The sequence below is a fragment of the Crinia signifera genome, chromosome 19 (genome assembly GCF_055691185.1).
Source record: "Crinia signifera chromosome 19, ASM5569118v1, whole genome shotgun sequence".
Lineage (NCBI taxonomy): Eukaryota > Metazoa > Chordata > Amphibia > Anura > Myobatrachidae > Crinia > Crinia signifera.
This window is the reverse complement of record NC_139226.1, coordinates 64,812,891-64,832,420: the sequence shown is the minus strand read 5'-3', so window position 1 is coordinate 64,832,420 and position 19,530 is coordinate 64,812,891. Positions and strand designations below refer to the sequence as shown.

Sequence of the window (19,530 nt, the reverse complement as noted above, 5' to 3'; positions counted from 1 at the left end):
CGTCAGCGTGTGATTGGGCGCGTCCATGTAGTCGGGGCTGTGGGCACTTCCGGTGTGCTAGTGTAGGCTCTCTGTGCAGGACGATGGGAGTGTTTGAGTGGCTGTGACCCGAGGGGAGCCTGAACGAGGACAGGAGGAAGAGAAGAGATAGGCAGTCGGGGAGCAGCCCGGTAAGAGTCGCCTTGTACAATGATCCCGGCAGTGTGTGCTGAGGGCAGAGCCTACTCCCTGACCCCTCCCCCGGCCATCAGCTGGCACCTGCTTCCTGGCATCCCTCTGGGTGACCCGAGCAGCCCTGGTATACAGTGACCTCCCATTGCAACAGCGACTGCGAGGGGATCTCTGTTTTATAGTAATATCCGGTCTATAGTTGTGTACACAGTTTGTCTTTGCCCTACACTCTCTTAGTAACCCGTCTGCCTGCCCTTTATGTCACCTGCTTGCCCCCTACTCAAGCAAAATGTAAGCTCTCCAGGTCAGTGACAACAGGAGTGTTCTTACCGTCCTAACCGTTCGTATGTTGGCCTCTGTGTGCTGATCTGCGGGGGTAATTCCCACCATGCTCAGCTCAGCTGGGTATTATAAACAGTGATTATTAGTCTGCAATGTGGCCATACTTCAGGTAGTAGTATGTCTCTCTTTAGTACTATATGATTATAAAACTGCTTAAGGTGAGTTGCACACAGAGAAATTAGTAATTTGGTACTCTTAATACTTTAAATGTGTGCATTAATGCTTACTACAGTAAGCAAAAAGGTATGGTGTGGACAACCTGAGTGTGGGTGAGGTTTGATGGGTCTGTTGCCCTGTACACCCAGTACAATTCTGCCTCTCCATTAAAAAATGTTGCTTATATAGTCAAAATCGGATCTTCATTGAATAGTTTTCAGCCGCGTTTGATGCCGATTAGATCCTGATGCGCACTCCCGTGGCATTGAAATCTAATAGAAATCAGACTGTGCAGGCAACACTTTATAGTCCAAATCTGCATGAATTGAATGCATTTAGCTTGCCGTGTGATTCGATCCTGATCAAATCAGGATAGATTAGCATGGCAATCGTGCCATGAATGTATGATATGCAGTCATGCATGGGTTTAAATACACAGAGCGAGAAGAAAAAAACGTAGTGCCTGGTTATTTCAAAATGTTTTATTTCAAAAGCCACATTTAGAGGGGTTTTCAATCCCCGCCACTATTTCCGATTCGAGAAATAGCAGCGGGTGCCTATTCAATGCTGTCTTTCCTGACAGCATTGAACAGGCATCTCTAAAAATGAGCCCAACTTAACAAGCAGTCTGGCTTGTTTTGCTGAAAACGGCTGTGGATTGTTGAGTCAGGGCTGGATCTCGACGATCTAAGGCAGTTTCTTGCGGCAACGCCCCTTTTTCAGCACTTGGCAGCCGGGACATCGAGACCTGCGTGCTGAGAAGCAGTCGAGCGAGCAGTGAACGGGACTGGGCCATGACTGTTGGGCTGGCCTAACAGTCATGACCCGGGTTTGAATACTGTCAACATGACTAGCACAAGATTTTACATCGCACTATTATAAAAGTTACATTCATGTGCCCAAGTGTTAAGCAGCACGAATGGCTTAATAGTTAGCATTACGGCCTCACAGCAATGAGATCATGGGTTAGATTCCCACCATGGCCCTAACTGCGTGGAGCTTGTATATTTTACCCGTGCTTGCGTGGGTTTTCCTAAGGTTTCCTCCCACAAGATATGTATACTGGTAGGGTATTGGCTCCCAAATAAAATGAATGTGTGTGCATGAACATGTGGTAGGAAAAAGATTGTAAGCTCCACTGGGGCAGGGAGTAATGTGAATGTTCAAAGTAAAGTACTTTGGAATAAGTGTGTGCTATATAAATAACTGGAACTAAATAAGTGTTGGCTATAGTTACATCTATATGCTCTTTTAAACTATTATCTCATATTGGGGCAAATGATTTAAGCCTTAAGTGGAAGGTGATAACGCATCGGCCATTCAGCTCCTAGCTGTCATTTTTCAAACACAGCTGATTGGCTGGTGCGCTATCGCTTTACCTGGCTCCTGAATTTTTTCAAACACGGCCTACAGGTATGACATGGCAGTTATGACATCACATTTCACGCTTAGTACATCTAATGTGCTGCAAATCAAATCTGATTTTTATTTGCATCCTGTACTATGCTAATGAAGGAATAACAACTCACTGTCCTTCATTGGCGTAGCACATGTTGCTAGAGATATCACCAGGTTTACACACAATTTTTGGTTGACGGTAATTCGTTTTTGATTTTGCATTTCTTGGCATTAAACGGTAGTTGCCATGCTCTTGACCATTCCTCTAATCTACCTAGATCATCAATCATTTGTTTTACCCCTCCTGGTGTATTTTAGTGTTCATTCTAGCACCCGCGATCTTTTAAAACCCACGCAGTTCCTCTTCCCTGCATGGGGTGTCACTGTCTGCTGTAGTGCTTCTAGCACAGTGTGTTCTGTATATCAGCACTGACATGCAAACTAGACCTGTGCTAGAAACATCACAGAAGACAGCGACACCCCAGGCGGGGAAGAGGAACTGCATGGGTTTTAAAAGATAGCGGGTTCAAGAATGAACACTATAGCTACCCTGTTGCATACCTTTGTGTCATCTGCAAAAAGGCATTGTGTCCAGTGCCTAAAACCTCCATTAAGTCTATCCCAGCATACAGTTATTGCCATTATTAAAACAGGAAAAATTGTACTACCACTAAAAAAATATATCCACAGAAAGTGTCCAAAAACAAATTGGCGTTAATAAGTAAATTTTAATATAATGTTCATAAACGCAAAGTACATAATTGTTCAGAAAACAAAGGACCTTTTCTAGAACAATAATTACCAACTTAATACTATAAGAATAGGTTTAACCAACCAGTTTCTACAAAATGATTTTGATGTAATGGACCATCTCGCCACTCATTTTGGCTGTTTTGAGCGATTTTTTTTGGTGAAAATCGCCTAGTGTGTATGCCCCAGCGGCGGCCAACTAGCAATGATGATTGGTTCCACATCATTGCTAGCGAGGAGGGTCATCAGCTGATTGTACCAGCACGTCTAGCAATGATGGATGGCTTTTCAGCCAGCATCGCTAGGTTGTACGGCCCCCGGGTTGAAAGATTAGACACTTTCAGCCTGGCTGACCACGGGGCTCCCTCCCCCTGCCTCGCTCGCACGCTGCAAAGATTACTTCTCCCCAGCCATACAGCTCAGCAGAACACCCCGGCTGACTGGCCGCTCCCTCCATCTGCTCCACTGAGGTGCCGGACAGGGTCCCGACAGTCATTTACCCGACGTCGGGTCCCAACAGTCAAAATCCCGACACACGGGGACCTGACGACCACCGGCCATTCTCCCTTTTGGGGGTCCACGACCCCCACAGAGGAAGGATAGAATATGGGCCTCAAAGGCCCATACACAATGGGAGACATTCAGCTGAATGCCGCTCAGTTTACTTGTTTGAGCACCCTTTAGCTCAAAATTCGCACAGTGTATATGGGGCAGTGATGAGCCATGATGCACGTTCCCACATCAGTATTACCCAGCAAATGAGCAAGGGAGTAGATGGCTCATAGCGTCCTGCTATGGGAAAGTCATCAACCCTGGGGAAAAATGCTCAGTGTGTATGCACTTAGTGTTTTTCAGCCCAACGATTTCCCCCCCACCCCCCCACTCCATTCTCCACAAATTGGCATAATAAAACCAAAACTTTATTAAAGAATCCTTACATCATTCCTTAGTTCTAGTACATTTATGTCATTGAATAGGGCTATATCATAACCTCCTATTTATCTGTAAGCCCATCCAAAAGACCCTGAGGAGAACACTGATAATTAGTATTTGAAAATAGAATATTTGATAAACTAATCAGTTAGCAGTTCCAAAACAGTGGTGTTTCCTTTTAAATGTTTGATGTCAGTGACTATGCATTACAAAGGCACCTCTAAACACATTGCTTACAGCTCTTGTTTTCAGGATTTTTGTCTGGAAACAGTCTATTTTTGGATGGTTCAGTTTCAAACCCTGAAAACATGGACCGGAGTACCAGATTTTAGTAAATACTGCTTTAAACACGATTGATCTGATATTGAATCTGTCCCAATGCCTAGACTTACTGATTCATGGAGTTAAGCATTATTTGTTTAAAAAAATATTGTTGGTGTTTTAAATATGCTCAGTACATGTCTCTATACTTGCACATTCAGATGCATGACTATACACCAGTAAAGGGCTTGTAGCTGTATTTTCATAATGTGCAACCAGCAGAGCACTCGGTCATGGGTGCCACTGTATCAGACTCAGAATCTGGCCTATACGATCAAGTTGCTAACTGAAGACTCATCTTCTTTTTTTTTTTTCCAGGCAGGATCTGTGTAAGTGAAATGACTGAATATAAACTTGTTGTGGTCGGTGCTGGAGGCGTGGGCAAGAGCGCTCTGACCATCCAGCTCATACAGAACCACTTTGTTGATGAGTACGATCCCACTATTGAGGTGAGTCAAGTAGCTATTGTTTCTTTCGGAAAGATCCTTGTGGGGTGCAGTGGTCCTAAAAGTTTGTGGTTCTACCTTTGATCATTTCTGCTTGATAAACAGTCTCCAAAGCTCAATACCGTATATACTCGAGTATAAGTCGATCCGAATATAAGCCGAGGCACCTAATTTTACAACAAAAAACTGGGAAAATGTATTGACTCAAATGGGACCCTCACTCGAGTATAAGCCGAGGGGGGCTTTTTCAGCATAAATAATGTTCTGAAAAAGTAGGCTTATACTCGAGTATATATGGTTATTATATTCTTGGAGCATAATTTTCCAAAGTAGCACATTGCCATTTTATGTACGCATATAACCCCTTTGAGTGCCAACGTTTTTGTGAGAGATGTGCAAAATATCCACTAAAAATGCCAGCGCCGCTCACATTTGTTATATAAATTTAAATAAAATTTTTTTTCCTATATAAGGTAAACATTTCAAATATTAAAAACAATATATGTAATGGAGTAAAAATGTATAAATATGCTAAACGTTATTCTCTGCCAAACAGAATAAAAGGATATATATATATATTTTTTTAAATGTTTGAGTGATTATTTGCACTGCATAGCGATATGCTGAAAGTCCTCTGCAAGGAACATCTGAGAGGGAACGGATGGCTAAAACACTGAAACCCCGAATTGAATTCCTGGGCCCAGGTAGGGAAAGTTAGGGTAAGTGGAGCTATCTGAATTTAATCCACAGCTAAACCAAATATCACTCAAAAGAGTGTAAACATAAAAAAAAAGCCTTTTTTCTGTTTGGCAGCGAATAAAGTTTAGCACTTTTTTTATTTTTTTTTACTCTATTACACATATTGTTTTTAATACTTACAAAAGAGTGCGCCTAACAACACTTTGACAGTCATTAATTTTTAATTAATATGGGAAGCTGCTCACTACATTTACAGCGTGGTTATAAGTACAATATAAAACATTACAACTCATTACAATGAATACAAATGTTTGCTTGCCAATATTCATACCTATTTTGACAAATTCACTTGGCACTCATTGTTTAAACAGCCCTCGTTTTACCGGTGTCCTCAATTTTCATGCGCCTAGTGTTTTTTTTTTTTTAGAAAGAATATGCTTTTTATGGTTACATTATGTAGCAGCTGCTTTTTTGGGTACTTGTGTACTATCACGGCGCCCATCGCATCGCAGACCATCAGGCATGCGATGGTATGCAATGCGAAGAGATTTCCCCCCGATGTCATACAATGTTAAAATTGTATAGCATTGTATATCGCATACAATGCCATACAATGCTATGCAATTTTAAATTGTATAAGCACCCTAATTTGGGCATACAATGTTAAATGCACCCCCACTATGAACGTGAACCCGAAGCGTGGCGAGCCCGCGAGGGGCAGCGGTACGCGTCATCCGACCTTTTCATACCCCCACTATCCACGTTGGTATGGAGTTGATTTTATATAGTGTGGCGAGCGGACGCGGAATACATATAAAGTAATACGCGTCCCCTCAAGGGGCTCGCCACGCTTCGGGTTGGCGTTCATACTGGGGGTGTTGTGGGGTGCATTTAACATTGTAAGCACCCATTAGGGTGCTTATACAATTTAAAATAGTATAGGGGGCTTAAATCGCATCGCTGTGCATCGGATGTATGGCATACGATGCGATTAAAAATCGTGCGACTTAATATCGGGGGCGCCGTGATAATACACAAGTTCCCTTTTTTGTATCCTCTGTGTGGGCTATAACAGTACATCCTATAGTTAATGAAACCTATGCGGACGTTTTAGGATGGTCTAAGCCACGGCGAGTGATAAAGTGAAGAAAGATAAAGTACCAACCAATTGGCTCATAACTGCCATGTTACAGGTTGTTTGAAAAATCAGTTAGGCGCTGCCCCAAAGTGGCATAAATTGGACACACACACATTAATCATGTAGCCATGTAGGTTTAGACTTGTATTGCTAGGTTAATCATGGTGGTTGGAATAGGCAGACGTTTGCCATAAGCTGATGACGTGAACCTCCTGGCATTGGACCTGATTCAGAGATGAATGCAAATCCAGTGTTCTACAGATGCAGCCGCTTTCATCCGAGCAGCTCCCGGCGCGATTACCGCCGTGCCCTGTCCATCAGAATGGGGCATGCGCACGTCGAGACACTCACGCACCACATTCTCGGCCATGTCCTGTCTAGTCCCTGTCCACCGGATCGTCATCCACCAGAAACCTGCAGATGGTGGTCTAGTGGCAATCATGAGAGCAGCCCCATCTGTAGAAAATACATCTGTGCTGATGGTAGAGCCTCTGGGAAGGTGTGCCTTCTGCACAACATGTCCAACTATAAAATTCTATTTTAATCTAGAAATCTCCAAGAGCGTGGTTGTTTTTCTGATCTAAAGACCCTAAGTTCAAGTCCTCGTTTACTGTATTATGCGTACAGTACATCCATGTGAGCTGTATCCCCATACTTACTGACCCATTACTGGGCTAATTGTCACTGTAAATCTGGTTAGCATTCAATAGTTTACATGTATAGCTTCATTAAAGGGTCTTCAAATGGATAGAAGACTAGACATTTCTATTTCATTTTAAAATTGATCTCTATGAAATGGATATTGCACAATGATCCCTTAATTGCCACACATCATGGACTTCCCCAAGTGCCCTTCCTTCAGTGTATATCATTTTATATTTTCTTCTCCTATTCCACCATTGCAGGACTCGTACAGGAAGCAGGTTGTGATAGATGGTGAAACATGTCTCCTGGACATTCTGGACACTGCAGGTCAAGAGGAGTATAGTGCTATGAGGGATCAGTACATGCGAACCGGAGAGGGATTTCTGTGTGTCTTTGCTATCAATAACACAAAGTCCTTTGAGGATGTCCACCATTACAGGTTAGAGGCAAACACAAAGCCTTTGTGGTGGTTGTATTTCAGCATTTCTTGCTCCTTAAGTAGATCATGAATGAACACGGTTGTTGCTTCTTCCTTCTTCATGGCAGCCATAACATTGGGATTTAACCCCTCCTCCTTCTTCTAGACAGGTAAGTTTTTTTCCTAGGAGCCGCCCTCACCACTTATATAAGCATGCTCCACCTTGTTACCCTCAGTCTTTTTCCTGTCTCCTCTGGAGAGCAAGGTATAGGTTTATTGTTTTTACTCACGGTAGGCAAGTTGCTGCTGTGGCTGGACGGTAGATGGGGTTGGCGGCACCTTACCCAGTTTGTTAGCCCTGGCCAGAGGTTGAGCTTGGAATGAAACCTGTGCTGCGGTCTCCCATCTTCATTCTACCGGGGTGGTAGTGGAGCGGAGGCCGGCCGGGAGAGGCATGCAGGAGCTGGACACGTGTGCTGGGCATTCCGGATGCACGACAGGAATGCCGGACGGGAGGCTGTGCGTTCCATACAGCAGTATCCTGCGTTCCAAGTGACGCACTTCCGGCGCAATGATGGACTGTGGGTCCTATCAGGTGCGGTTCACTCGGCGGCTGTATGCATTCCACATGATGCATTTCCGGGTGCAAGGTGGTGTCCTGTGGGCTATTTAGGCACATGGGAGTTGTTTGTGGTTGCAGTCATTAGACATGTTGGTGTAAAGGGAAGATGCCTCTGCTGCTAAGAGTAATACTCTGCTGTCCAAGTAGGTCCTCTCTGAGGACTGGGTTTTTTTACTTGTTGTACTTATTCAGTTGGTTAGTTTTTCTTTATTGTTTTCATTTTAGTGTGCCGCCCTGCCCTTAGAAAAAACTTCTAAAAGTTGCCTTTCATGTGATAAAGTGTTTACATCTATAGAGGAAGAGCATGTCTGCAAGGAGTGTTCTAAGGATATTAATCCTGGATTGGATGCACCTTTACAAATATCTGATTTATTGAATTGGATGAAAAAGACTTTCCTTTCTAAGGAGGAATTTCTTAACAGTGGAAAGAGGTCTAGATTTCAAACCAGTATTGATCATGACATGGATACTTATTCTTCTGTATTTATGTCTGAGGATGAGGGGTCTCTTTCTGCTATTGAGTCAGGAATAATTCTCGAAGAGGACCGTTCTTGAAATGGTCTTGAAAAAAATTGTATAAGTATCAATTATAAAGAGCCAATTAAAGATGATAAAGATACCTTGTTTGAAGACCGGTAAAAAAGGGTAGATACTTCCTTCACTACTTTGTGTACAGGAAAGCATTACAAAAGTAATGGATTAATGCAGATAAACGTGTTGGCAACTGCAAAAGAGTGGATAGGATGTACCCCTTTCAAGATGAGGAGTTTCTTAAATGGTGCTCTATCCCTAAAGTTGATGCGGCGGTAGCCGAAATCACTACAAAAACTACCATTCCTGTAGAAGAGGGGGCATCCCTTAAGGACGCTATGGAGAAAAAGATGGAGAGTGCATTCAAGAGGCTTCACATTTCTAGTTCTATAGCATTAATATCTGGCTTAGCTATTGCCTCTGTATCCAGGGCACTCCGATTATGGTGTTCATCCTTACAGAAAGATGTTTTATGAGAGAGTCTCTAGAGAACAGATCAGATCAGTAAAAATCTGGATTCTATTCAAGTGGCCATTGACTATGTGTGAGGCTTCTCTAGATATGTTGTATTTTTCTGCAAAATCAATGACATTTGGTATTTATAGCTAGAAGAGCATTGTGGGTAAAAGCATGGGCGGCAGATACTCACTCTAAAAAACATTTGGTAAACTTGCCGTTTGAAGGGCATTTTTTCGTCAATCTGGAAGAAGAGGGTCCCAAAGACAGTGACGGTGCTCAAACTGGGGTAACGGGTCCAGTAGCAGGAAGACTCAGGAAGTTTGCAACAACCTGGGCACAAACTATTCAGGACAAGTGGTCACTGGAAGTAGTTACCCTCTGTTTATTTTTTATTTAAAAAATTCCATTGTTTCTGGAAGAAAGTTTACCTCTGGATCAAAGTTTAAGGGAGCTGGTCAATTCCGAGGCAGTGGAAAGAGTGCCTAGATCGGAAGAAGGAACGGATTTTTACACCCATATTTTTGTGGTACCAAAAGCAACGGGTGGATTCTGTACTATTCTAGACCTAAGAGATTTAAACAGCAGAATATGGAAGAGAAGAGACAATGAAAACTATTCTCTTAGGAATGAAGAAGGGAGATTATTTAGTCTCAGTCGATCTGAAAGACGCATATTTCCACATTCCGATAAGAATTACAGACCGAAAATACCTCAGATTTTGCATAAGGGGGTTCACTTCCAATTCACCTTTCTCCCATTCGGTCTTACGTCGTCCCCAAGAGTTTTTATTGGTGACACTCTTGGCATATCTCAGAAAAAGAGGTATAGCAATATGGGCCTATCTAAATGATTTACTGATTACAGGAAGCTCGAAAGAAGAGGCTTCAGTGGCCGCAGAAAGTGTAATCCAATGTCTGCAAGACCATGGCTGGTTAATCAACTGGAAGAAAAGTCATCTAGTTCCAGCACAGACGGTTCAGTTTCTAGGAGTACTCTTGAATTCAAGAAAATTCCAGATTTCATTGTCCAAAGAAAGATGAGCAAAAATGTTAATCTCGTTGGTCCAGTCCAAAATGAGTTAGTTAAGAACGGCAACAAGTCTGTTAGGGATGATGTCTTCAACTATAGACATAGTGCCTTGGGCGAGATGGATGATGCGTCCTTTTCAGATGGAAATGATAAAATATGTACTGTAACCAATGTCCTATTGGGTGAAAGTTTCGCAATGAGTAAGAGTCCCTAAATTGGTGGGACAGCAAGAGTTTGCCTCTGAGGGGCTACACCTTTAGAAAATCCGCAATTTCTAATTTTCGCGACAGATGCAAGTTCGTTTGAATGGGGGGGTCATATGCAGACAAAATCCTGTCAAGGAATTTGGTCTCTAAGGGAAAGTCAAATGTCTTCCAATCAAAGAAAATTAAGAACAGTGTGGCTAGCGATACGTCAATTCAACACAGAAGTCTCACACTCCCATCTAAGGATATTTTCAGACAATATAGCCATGGTCACGTACATAAACAAACAAGGGGGTACAAGAAGCATTGTACTCCTAAAAGAAAATATAATGACTTCTGTCTAAGTCATTATATTTTCCATAAGCCTTCTTCGTTCCGGGAAAGGACAACATTCTAGCAGATTTTTTAAGCAGAAACCAAGTTTTACCAGGAGAATGGGAACTGGAGGAGTCCTTATTCCATCAAGTAATCAAGAGGTTCGGCACGCCAGAAATAGACAGGATGGCATCTTTCGGCAACAAGAAGCTTCCACAATTCTTCTCAAGACAGAATGCAGGGGTCCGCAGGAGTAGATGCTCTGTCCCAGAGATAGGAATTCAATCTAGCGTACATATTTCCCCCATTTGCTCGAATTCCCAGAGTTCTCAAAAAGATCAGGGAAGAGAAAGCCCAGGTGGTAATTATACTTCCATATTGGCCACGAAGACCGTGGTTTCCTCCGTGGTTTCCTCTTGTGCAGAAAATGACAGTGGAGGATCCAATGCAATTGCTATTTCGTCCAGGAATGATCAGGGGCCGCTCCATTACCCGGATCCTCAAAAACTAAATTTGATGGCTTGGCGGTTAAGAGGAGAATATTAAAGAACAAAGAGTTGTCACCAGAAGTGGAGGTTCTGTTTCAAGCTAGGAAGAAGGTATCTTCAAAAGTGTACTATAGAATTTGGGAATTTTTTTCCAGATGGGAAAAAGTCATGCCCCTATGGCTGGTATTCCACATATTTTGCCGTTTTTATGTGAGGGATTCTCAAAAGGACTGGCGGTAGCCACGCTTAAAGTGCATATCTCAGCTCTTAGTGTATTCTTGGATAAAAGATTGGCGGACAATGAACTCATAAAAAGGTTCTGTCAGGTTATTGAGAGGATGATGCCTCAAGTCAGATCAGTTTTTTTTCCCCAATGGGAACTCAACTTGGTATTAAATGTCCTTATGTCACCACCATTTGAACCATTGTGTTCCTGTTGCGGTCACTTCAGCTAAAAGAGTAAGTGAACTTCAGGTGCTTTGGGCCCAGAAACCTTATCTGAAGTTCTTTCAGGATAGACAGAGCAAAGGTTTGTACCAGTCGCACAGGAGAATATAGTATTATTTCGTTCAGGTGGACCCTTGTATAGGTTATTGTGTGTGAAATTCACTCAAATAAACCTGTGAGGGTGTGCTACCATAGGACATAAATTTTGAGCATATAGAGCAAGGGAAAGCACAGAATGTCCGGTGTGGTGCACCTTGGAAGAAAATATACAGTAAAATGTAACTTTTAATGGAGGATGTTTAAAAGGTTGCGAACATAAAAACACACTAACAAACAGATACACATAAATTGTGGTTTAAAAGAGGAAAAATTCCTCATGCAGTGTGTCCCAAATTAATTGTACAAATAATGGTAGACAATTTTCACATTTGTCTCCTGGTGTGTATACACCACGGAGAACCCCACTTATAAGAAGTTTTACTGTAACTTTCAGGAACAGTTGTGCTTCACGTGTAACCCTGGAGTGAGATTACCATGAGATCGGGTTTGCGTATATCAACACAGTCTGTAGCAATTGTAGCGTCAATTACCGGTATGGATCGGTTGATTGGATATTAACACAAAAATAACTTATAAATAGTTGCGACTTATTTAAGGGAGAACCCTAGATCATAAGATCCAATGTAGGATCGAGTTCAAAATGTGCGTTCAAATGTTTGACAGAGAGGCTGAAGACTGATATTGGGATAATTCCAAGTGTAGGGTGTGGAGAACGTCTCCGGTACCCGTGTCTCCAACAATCGCTCAAGTTCTGTCTCTGAGGCGCATCTGAGGTTTATTACATTTATCTCCTGGTGTGTATGTACCACGGAGAACCTCACTTAAAAAAGTTTCACTGTAGAATTCAGGAACAGTTGTGTTTCACGTGTGACCCTAGAATAAGATCTACCATGAGATCGGGTTTCACGTATATCAACACAGTCTGTGGCAACTATTGCGTCAATCACCAGTGTGGCTCAATTGCTTGAATATTTACACAAAAATTAATTATAAAATGGTTGCAACTTTCTGGGAGAACCCTGGATAATAAGATCCAATATCAGGTCGGGTTCAGAATATGCGCTTAAATATTTAAGAGAGGCTAGAGACCGGTATGGGGATAATTCCAAGTGTAGAGTGTAGAGAGCATCTCCGTCACCCGTGTCTCAGAGAGCTGCCTAAACTCTGTCTATGAGGCGCATCTGAGGTATGTGCCCTTGCACGGCCTCAGAGGTATCGATGTGCTGCTAAAGTCAGGTGACGGCCGTCACACCCTGATCGATGAGCAGCGGGTTTCCGTATGCGACGGAGACCCGTTCGGCGCAACCACATAAATCAAAATACAATGGTAAGTGGGGAAGGGAGTAGGGGGGACACACTGCGAGCGGTCGGCGCACGCTTCGCAAGAGCTTCGTCAGGACCGATCCATACCGGTAATTGACGCTACAATTGCTACAGACTGTGTTGATATACGCAAACCCGATCTCATGGTAGATCTCACTCCAGGGTTACACGTGAAGCACAACTGTTCCTGAATGTTACAGTAAAACTTCTTATAAGTGGGGTTCTCCGTGGTGTATACACACCAGGAAACAAATGTGAAAATTGTCTACCATTATTTGTACAATTAATTTGTGACACACTGCATGAGGAATTTTTCCTCTTTTAAACCACAATTTATGTGTATCTGTTTGTTAGTGTGTTTTTATGTTCGCAACCTTTTAAACATCCTCCATTAAAAGTTACATTTTACTGTATATTTTCTTCCAAGGTGCACCACACCGGACATTCTGTGCTTTCCCTTGCTCTATATGCTCTTTCAGGATAGATTGGTACTTAGAACTAATCCTCAATTTCTTCCAAAAGTGGTGTCCTTTTCATATCAATCAAGAAATAATTCAGCCATCATTTTATCCAGAACTCAAGGGAAAAACGATTACATACTTTTAGATATTGTTAGAGCTGTTTCTATTTACTTAAAGAGTTAAGAGTTTCAGGAAATCCAAGTCATTATTTGTCATTACGATGGGAGCTAAGAAAGGATTGTCTCCATCGAAGCAGACCATTTCCAGATGGATCAAGGAAATTATATCATTTGCATACAAGAAAGTGGGAAGAGAAGTTCCCAATATGATTAAAGCACATTTCTACAAGAGCAATGGCGGTTGCCTGGGCAAAAGAGGCCTGGGTATCAGTCAAGGAGATCTGTGTGGCAGCAACATGGTCTTCGATGCATACATTTACGAAACGTTACGCCCTGAATGGGAATCATAAACATTCCGGAGAGCGTATTCTGAGCCATGTAATGGCATAAGGTATTGTAGCCCACCCTTTATTATGCTTTGGTATGTCCCAATGTTATGGCTGCCATGAAGTAGGAAGAAGTAAATAGCGGATTATACTTAAGATAATTTATTTTCTTCTGAATACTTCATGGCAGCCTATGATTTCCCACCCTCTTCTGTGTTTTTTTTCCCTAGGATCAAGGGAGGAGACTTTCAAAGACTGAGGGTAACAGGGTGGAGCATGCTTATATAAGTGGTGAGGGCGGATCCTAGGCAAAAAACGTACCTGTCTAGAAGGAGGAGGGGTTAAAACCTAATGTTATGGCTGCCAGGAAGTATTCCGAAGAAAAGGAATTATCGTAAGTATAATCCACTATTTATTTATTTTCATAATTCCCTCTGGGTTTTGGGAAGGTTATAGTTAAAATAAATGATGGTGAATACAGCAAATAGTTTCATATCATTATAGAGAATCACTTCAGTGTACATTTACTAAGATTGGAGTTATATTGAAGATGGACTGTTGCCCAAATCGAACAATCAAATGATATCTATCTTCTGTATAAAGATGTACAGTATGCATACCAATAATAAGTCAATTTGTTTCTAATGCGCACCAGTGGATGTGATTTTAAACGATGGAGATGCAATTGTTAAACAAAACTACTGAAATGTTTTTTTGCTGTTTTTTTTTTACATCTTAACGTTGTTATTTAGTTAATGGGTCTTTCTGCCTTTTAGTTTTGTCTTCGGGAAGTGAAATGCATGCTCAGTCGAGTTGAGAACAGGCAATTGAATCGGTCATTGCAGAATACTTCACTTCTTTGCCATAAACGTGTGGGCTCCTTTCACATCATGTTTTGTGTTGTCCATCTGTTTTATGAAGTAACGTCTATTCAACTTTGCTGAATCTGAACATAGTTTATCCGTATACATTTTAGTATAGTCTAGCTACTTTGGTAACATCAATAAACACTAGTGATCTGGGGTCAGTGGATGATATGCATGCTTATGCTATCACACTACCTAAACTGTGACTTACAGGTGATATGGTATGCTTCATCTCGTAAGCTATTCCAAGCCCCCTCCATATTTTTTATTTTATTTTTTCTCTTAGAATATAACAAACCTTTTGCTTTGTACAATTCTGTTGCTGATTCAAAGCACCAGCTTGCAAATGCTGCTCTTAGGCCGTTTACACACTTGGATGATATTGGAATGACAAATTGTCTAGTGCAGTGTTCTCCCAAGCACTGTTTTTTGGGGTGCTCTGCCAAGCAAAGTGCACCCTGTTGCCCAGCATTCCCCTGGCTGGGCAGACTGGTGCGCTTGGCCAGGCAAGTCCGCTGCTATTTGAAAACACTGCTGCAAATCAGGAGCAGCTGTGGTGGCTCCTGCAACAAAAATACAAAAATATATATCGGCAAACAATTATGGCGCTTACACAAAAATGGTGGTTAAATGATGTCCAACATATTAAGGAACAAGGAATCTTATAATCCATATAATAAACTTTCTCCAACAGAGAAAAAGAGAGAATATTGCAGCACCTTTTTGACAGGTTTTTTTTTTACACATTGCTATCACATTGAAACATATAAAACCAGCTTGAATCACCAACGGGAGATGTAGAAGATCTGCTCTTTGCTGTGGCTAACTCTAACACAAACTGTCTCAGGCAGTCCTAAGTCCCAGATACTTGGAGGGGGACTGACTACCAAGGTATGGAGAGAGGTCTCACACTGTGCCTTTTTCCACCTGCCACAATATTACCAGCTTAATGCACTTTGGACTTCTTGTCCTTCCTCTGAAGCCTAGTGATACTTGTGGCACAAATAGGTGATTGATTCATCATATAGACTATAGGTGCATTAATTTCTTATCTGCATTTCCTGCTCTTTTTTTTAAAGCATTCAACTGATAGTGTTCACTCTAGGATTGTCAGCGGGCAGGGCGCCGGGGGGCGGACTGGGCCCGCCGACGTCACAGCTGGGGGCAGTCCCGGGCCACTGGTGTCACAAGAGGGGCGTGCGTGGGTCGCCGACTTCATGAAAGGGGGTGGGCCCGGCCTCTCTCTCGCGCGCTCTCTCTCTCCGCGCTCTCTCTCTCCGCGCTCTCTCTCTCCGCGCTCTCTCTCTCCGCGCTCTCTCTCTCGCGCTCTCTCTCTCTCTCATATTCATATATGTATGTGATGGACAATGGGATTACGGTGGGGATAGGATAAAGTTCTATTTTCGCAACACAGAATCTATAAGAACATATTCTCCAACATGACCCATTCCATTAGGTACAATATGATCTGTTCCTGGACTGTATGGTTGCTGTCACCTGTGTTGAAACACCCTTCTCATCAATTAACTAGTTCAACACAGGTGATGGCAATCCTACATTAAGGCACCCCAGATGATGTACTGCCTTAGCTTGCCATCCTTCAGCACAGTGCCTTACTGCGCAAATCACACTTTACCGTACCTAATTGTAGTCAATGTGGATGGTAAAGTATGAAATTAAAAGAAAAAAAAATCAGTGCAGCTAAACATACATAGGGGCGTACTGGACTCCAGATTCCATGATCTACTAGAGTGCAAGTAGACATATAAGCAGTTGTAAAGTAGTCAACAGGCATCCACAGATAACAGTCCACAGCTATATTGAGTTCCAAAATGTCCCACACAGCCCTTCCTCTTACAAATGTAATATCTTCCCCAAGGCATGAGTAGGGAATCGCCTGGTACGGGTCCTTTTTTTTCCCTGATTTCTGTTTGAAATGCAAAATCAAATGAGTATTTCCAAAATTAATTTAGGTTGTTTTAACCTTTTTGGTACATTTTCAATGTTTTCTAATTTGTTTCTCCAGAGAACAGATCAACAGAGTAAAAGATTCTGACGATGTCCCCATGGTATTAGTTGGTAACAAATGTGACCTTCCATCACGGACAGTGGACACAAAACAAGCACAGGAGCTAGCAAAGAGTTATGGGATTCCATTCATAGAAACCTCTGCCAAAACCAGACAGGTGAGTTCCTGTATGCATTCCTATTTCATAATCTACAAACCAGATGTTATGTGATATAAAATGTGAGCATTGCATTAGTGTTATGGATTGTAGGGGCCCTGCTGAAGTCCTGGTATGCTTTAAAAAAACGTCAGCAGATGCCAGTCAGGTGTGTTCAGTGTGTAGACATATGCACATCAGTACTTAGCATTCAGGTGCCGGTGGTAGAGGCCTGCTGGTAGCAGCAACGTACTGCACAGTGGGTGGAGTGATTAACAGGCAACAACAGTAAGAGGAAATCTCCTATTGTCCCATGTGACCTAAATTCCAATCTGTAGTCCCTTGGGGCGGGCAGCTAGGCAGATCCGATCATAGCTTATTTTTTATCTCCTATGTATGGCTTGCTAGGTTTCCTTAAGTTAGGCATGTCCAAACCATGGCCCTCCAGCTGTTGTGAGACTATACATTCCAGCATGCCTTGCCACAGTTTTAACTCTCCCTCATAGCAAAACTGTAGCAACGCATGATGGGACTTGTAGTTTCACAACAGCTGGAGGGCCATAGTTTGGACATGCCTGCCTTAAGTTGTTTGAGTTGAAAATGTCTATGTGGGAAGGATTGCGTAAGATCAGATGATCTTCCTATCCTGTTGCTGTAATAACTGACATTATCTGAGGGGGATTGCAGTTCTTTACTTCACTAACATTTTTTTTTTTTCACTTATTTTCCCCAAACCCTTTTCTTCCCCTCCCCTCTTTATTTCTACTGGAATTTTGTGGTCAACAAGGGAGTTGAAGATGCTTTCTACACCCTGGTCCGTGAAATTCGCAAGCACAAAGAGAAGATAAACAATGGGAAAAAGAAGAAATCTTCCAAGAGGAAGTGCGTCATTCTTTAAACCAAGTGCCATCCTTCCAGAGCAACACTAGTGACAGCACAAGCTGTGTGCCAGCTCAAATGAGCCAGGGTGCGTGGACTTTAGTAATGCAGTGGAGTGGAAATAATTGCCAAGAAAGTCAAGATTCCCTTCAATAATTTGTTTTTATTATAGAAAATGCATATCCCAGATTTGGGAGTGGGTGGTGGGGGTTTCTGTCTACAGAAAATTCTTGTATAGAAATAAAAAGAAAAACATGCCCAAATGTTTATTAAACAGACTATTGCAATAACTTCTGTACCTGCCAGGACCTCCCCTCATGTGTGAAAGATGCCCTGACTTCTGCCTGTGAAATCATTTTAATAAACCTGGAACCAGTCCACTGTATTTTAAATGGGCAAGAAAAAAAAATTCTAGAAATTTTTTTTTTTCTTTTTTTTTTTTTATAAATGTGATGAAACCGAGTCATGAAGACATGCTAGTAAGAAATAAAGAATTTTAATAACGAATACTGTCAGGGTTTTTTTTTTGTTTTTGGTGCAGTTAAACTATTTAAAATATAAAGTTCTAATTATGCAATTGTGTATTGTTCAAGCTTAATTTTATTTTTATGAAACCATCTTGAATGTTCTACCTGAGATACTATGTGGGTAAAAACATGCAAACCTCTCATACAGTACAGGCTTGTTTATAAGAGATGCATCCCTACATCCTGTGATTGAGCGCTCTTCTCCAAATTGCGCTACTTTTCCTGTTCGGTTTTCTTTTAACATGCATATGCCCTTGTTTTAAGTTGGGAATTTAACCGAATGTGGGAATTTTTGTGGTAATGTGCTTTATTGCATAGTGACATTGGAACAGTTTGTATGGAAGTCCTGACACCTGCGGATGTTTATTGATTTTTATTGCGTGTCTAAACTTCTACCAATTTCCTACCTAATCAAATAGTCTCTGATCTATCCTTCTATCCAGCAATTAACAATTGTGAAATGGGTCCCATTTCTTAGCAGTACACAGTATCTCTAATTATCAAATAAGTGTAATTAGTACACCGCTCCTGCCTTCCTCTGTCAGATGTGTGTTCGGCATAGTATGAGAGCTAGTTTTAAGGGCTGTACACATAGGCTGTAGCAGGGAGATTTCAACTAAGCAATTTTTTGCTTAGTCAAAATCTTCCAGTTGCTGCCTGAGATAAGCCAGCAGCTATCCCCAGCAGCTTGTTGAATACAGCCTAATAGACACTGCAACATCTAGAAAGAATATTCTTGCCTGCAGTGTCTATTTGGCCAGGTGATATCGATGATGTGGGGCTGTGCATCGCTACCAACCGCTGTGTACACATTCTATTATGGTTTTGGCTATGTAGTCAAAATCGTTTAAATGATTCGCCCCAATTGTACATGGCTCTAGAGATAGATATAGAGAGAATCTCTCCTTTGCAACACATTACATTTGAAATGTGATGTCATCTAGTGTTTGAGCCCAGAGGCTTAGAAAGCATGGTATTCTCCTAAAATGGGTACATAAATAAAAAAGCAATTCAGTCAAAAAGCAATTCCGTCATTCAGTCACCACCAAAGCTTACATTGCACTTGAGTGAGCGCACTGTCAGGAGACCTTGATGTTGCCCTTGATTAGTGCCTGCACCTCCTGACACAGCACCTGGATCCTGATGTTTGTGACCCTGGCCATGTCAAAGCCCATAGGAAGTGCTACTGCTAAATGCCCATGTGACGAACTGAAGGCCAAACCCAAATCTCAAGTTGCAGAGAAGGATGTGTGACCTATCTGATAAATATGACAATTATTTTATATTATA

The 19,530-nt window shown here is 42.0% G+C and overlaps 1 protein-coding gene across 1 annotated transcript; it reads left to right on the top strand.

Annotated features, from left to right (window-relative positions):
* Window positions 1–12: 12 nt before the first annotated feature.
* Window positions 13–18,220, top strand: LOC146042620 (GTPase KRas-like). The gene is made up of 5 exons (XM_083162701.1): window positions 13–170; window positions 4,390–4,520; window positions 7,260–7,438; window positions 16,696–16,855; window positions 17,622–18,220. Exons 2-5 carry the CDS (start codon window positions 4,410–4,412, stop codon window positions 17,730–17,732), a joined length of 561 nt encoding a protein of 186 aa, XP_083018827.1. The 5' UTR covers window positions 13–170; window positions 4,390–4,409; the 3' UTR covers window positions 17,733–18,220.
* The last annotated feature ends 1,310 nt before the right edge of the window (window positions 18,221–19,530 follow it).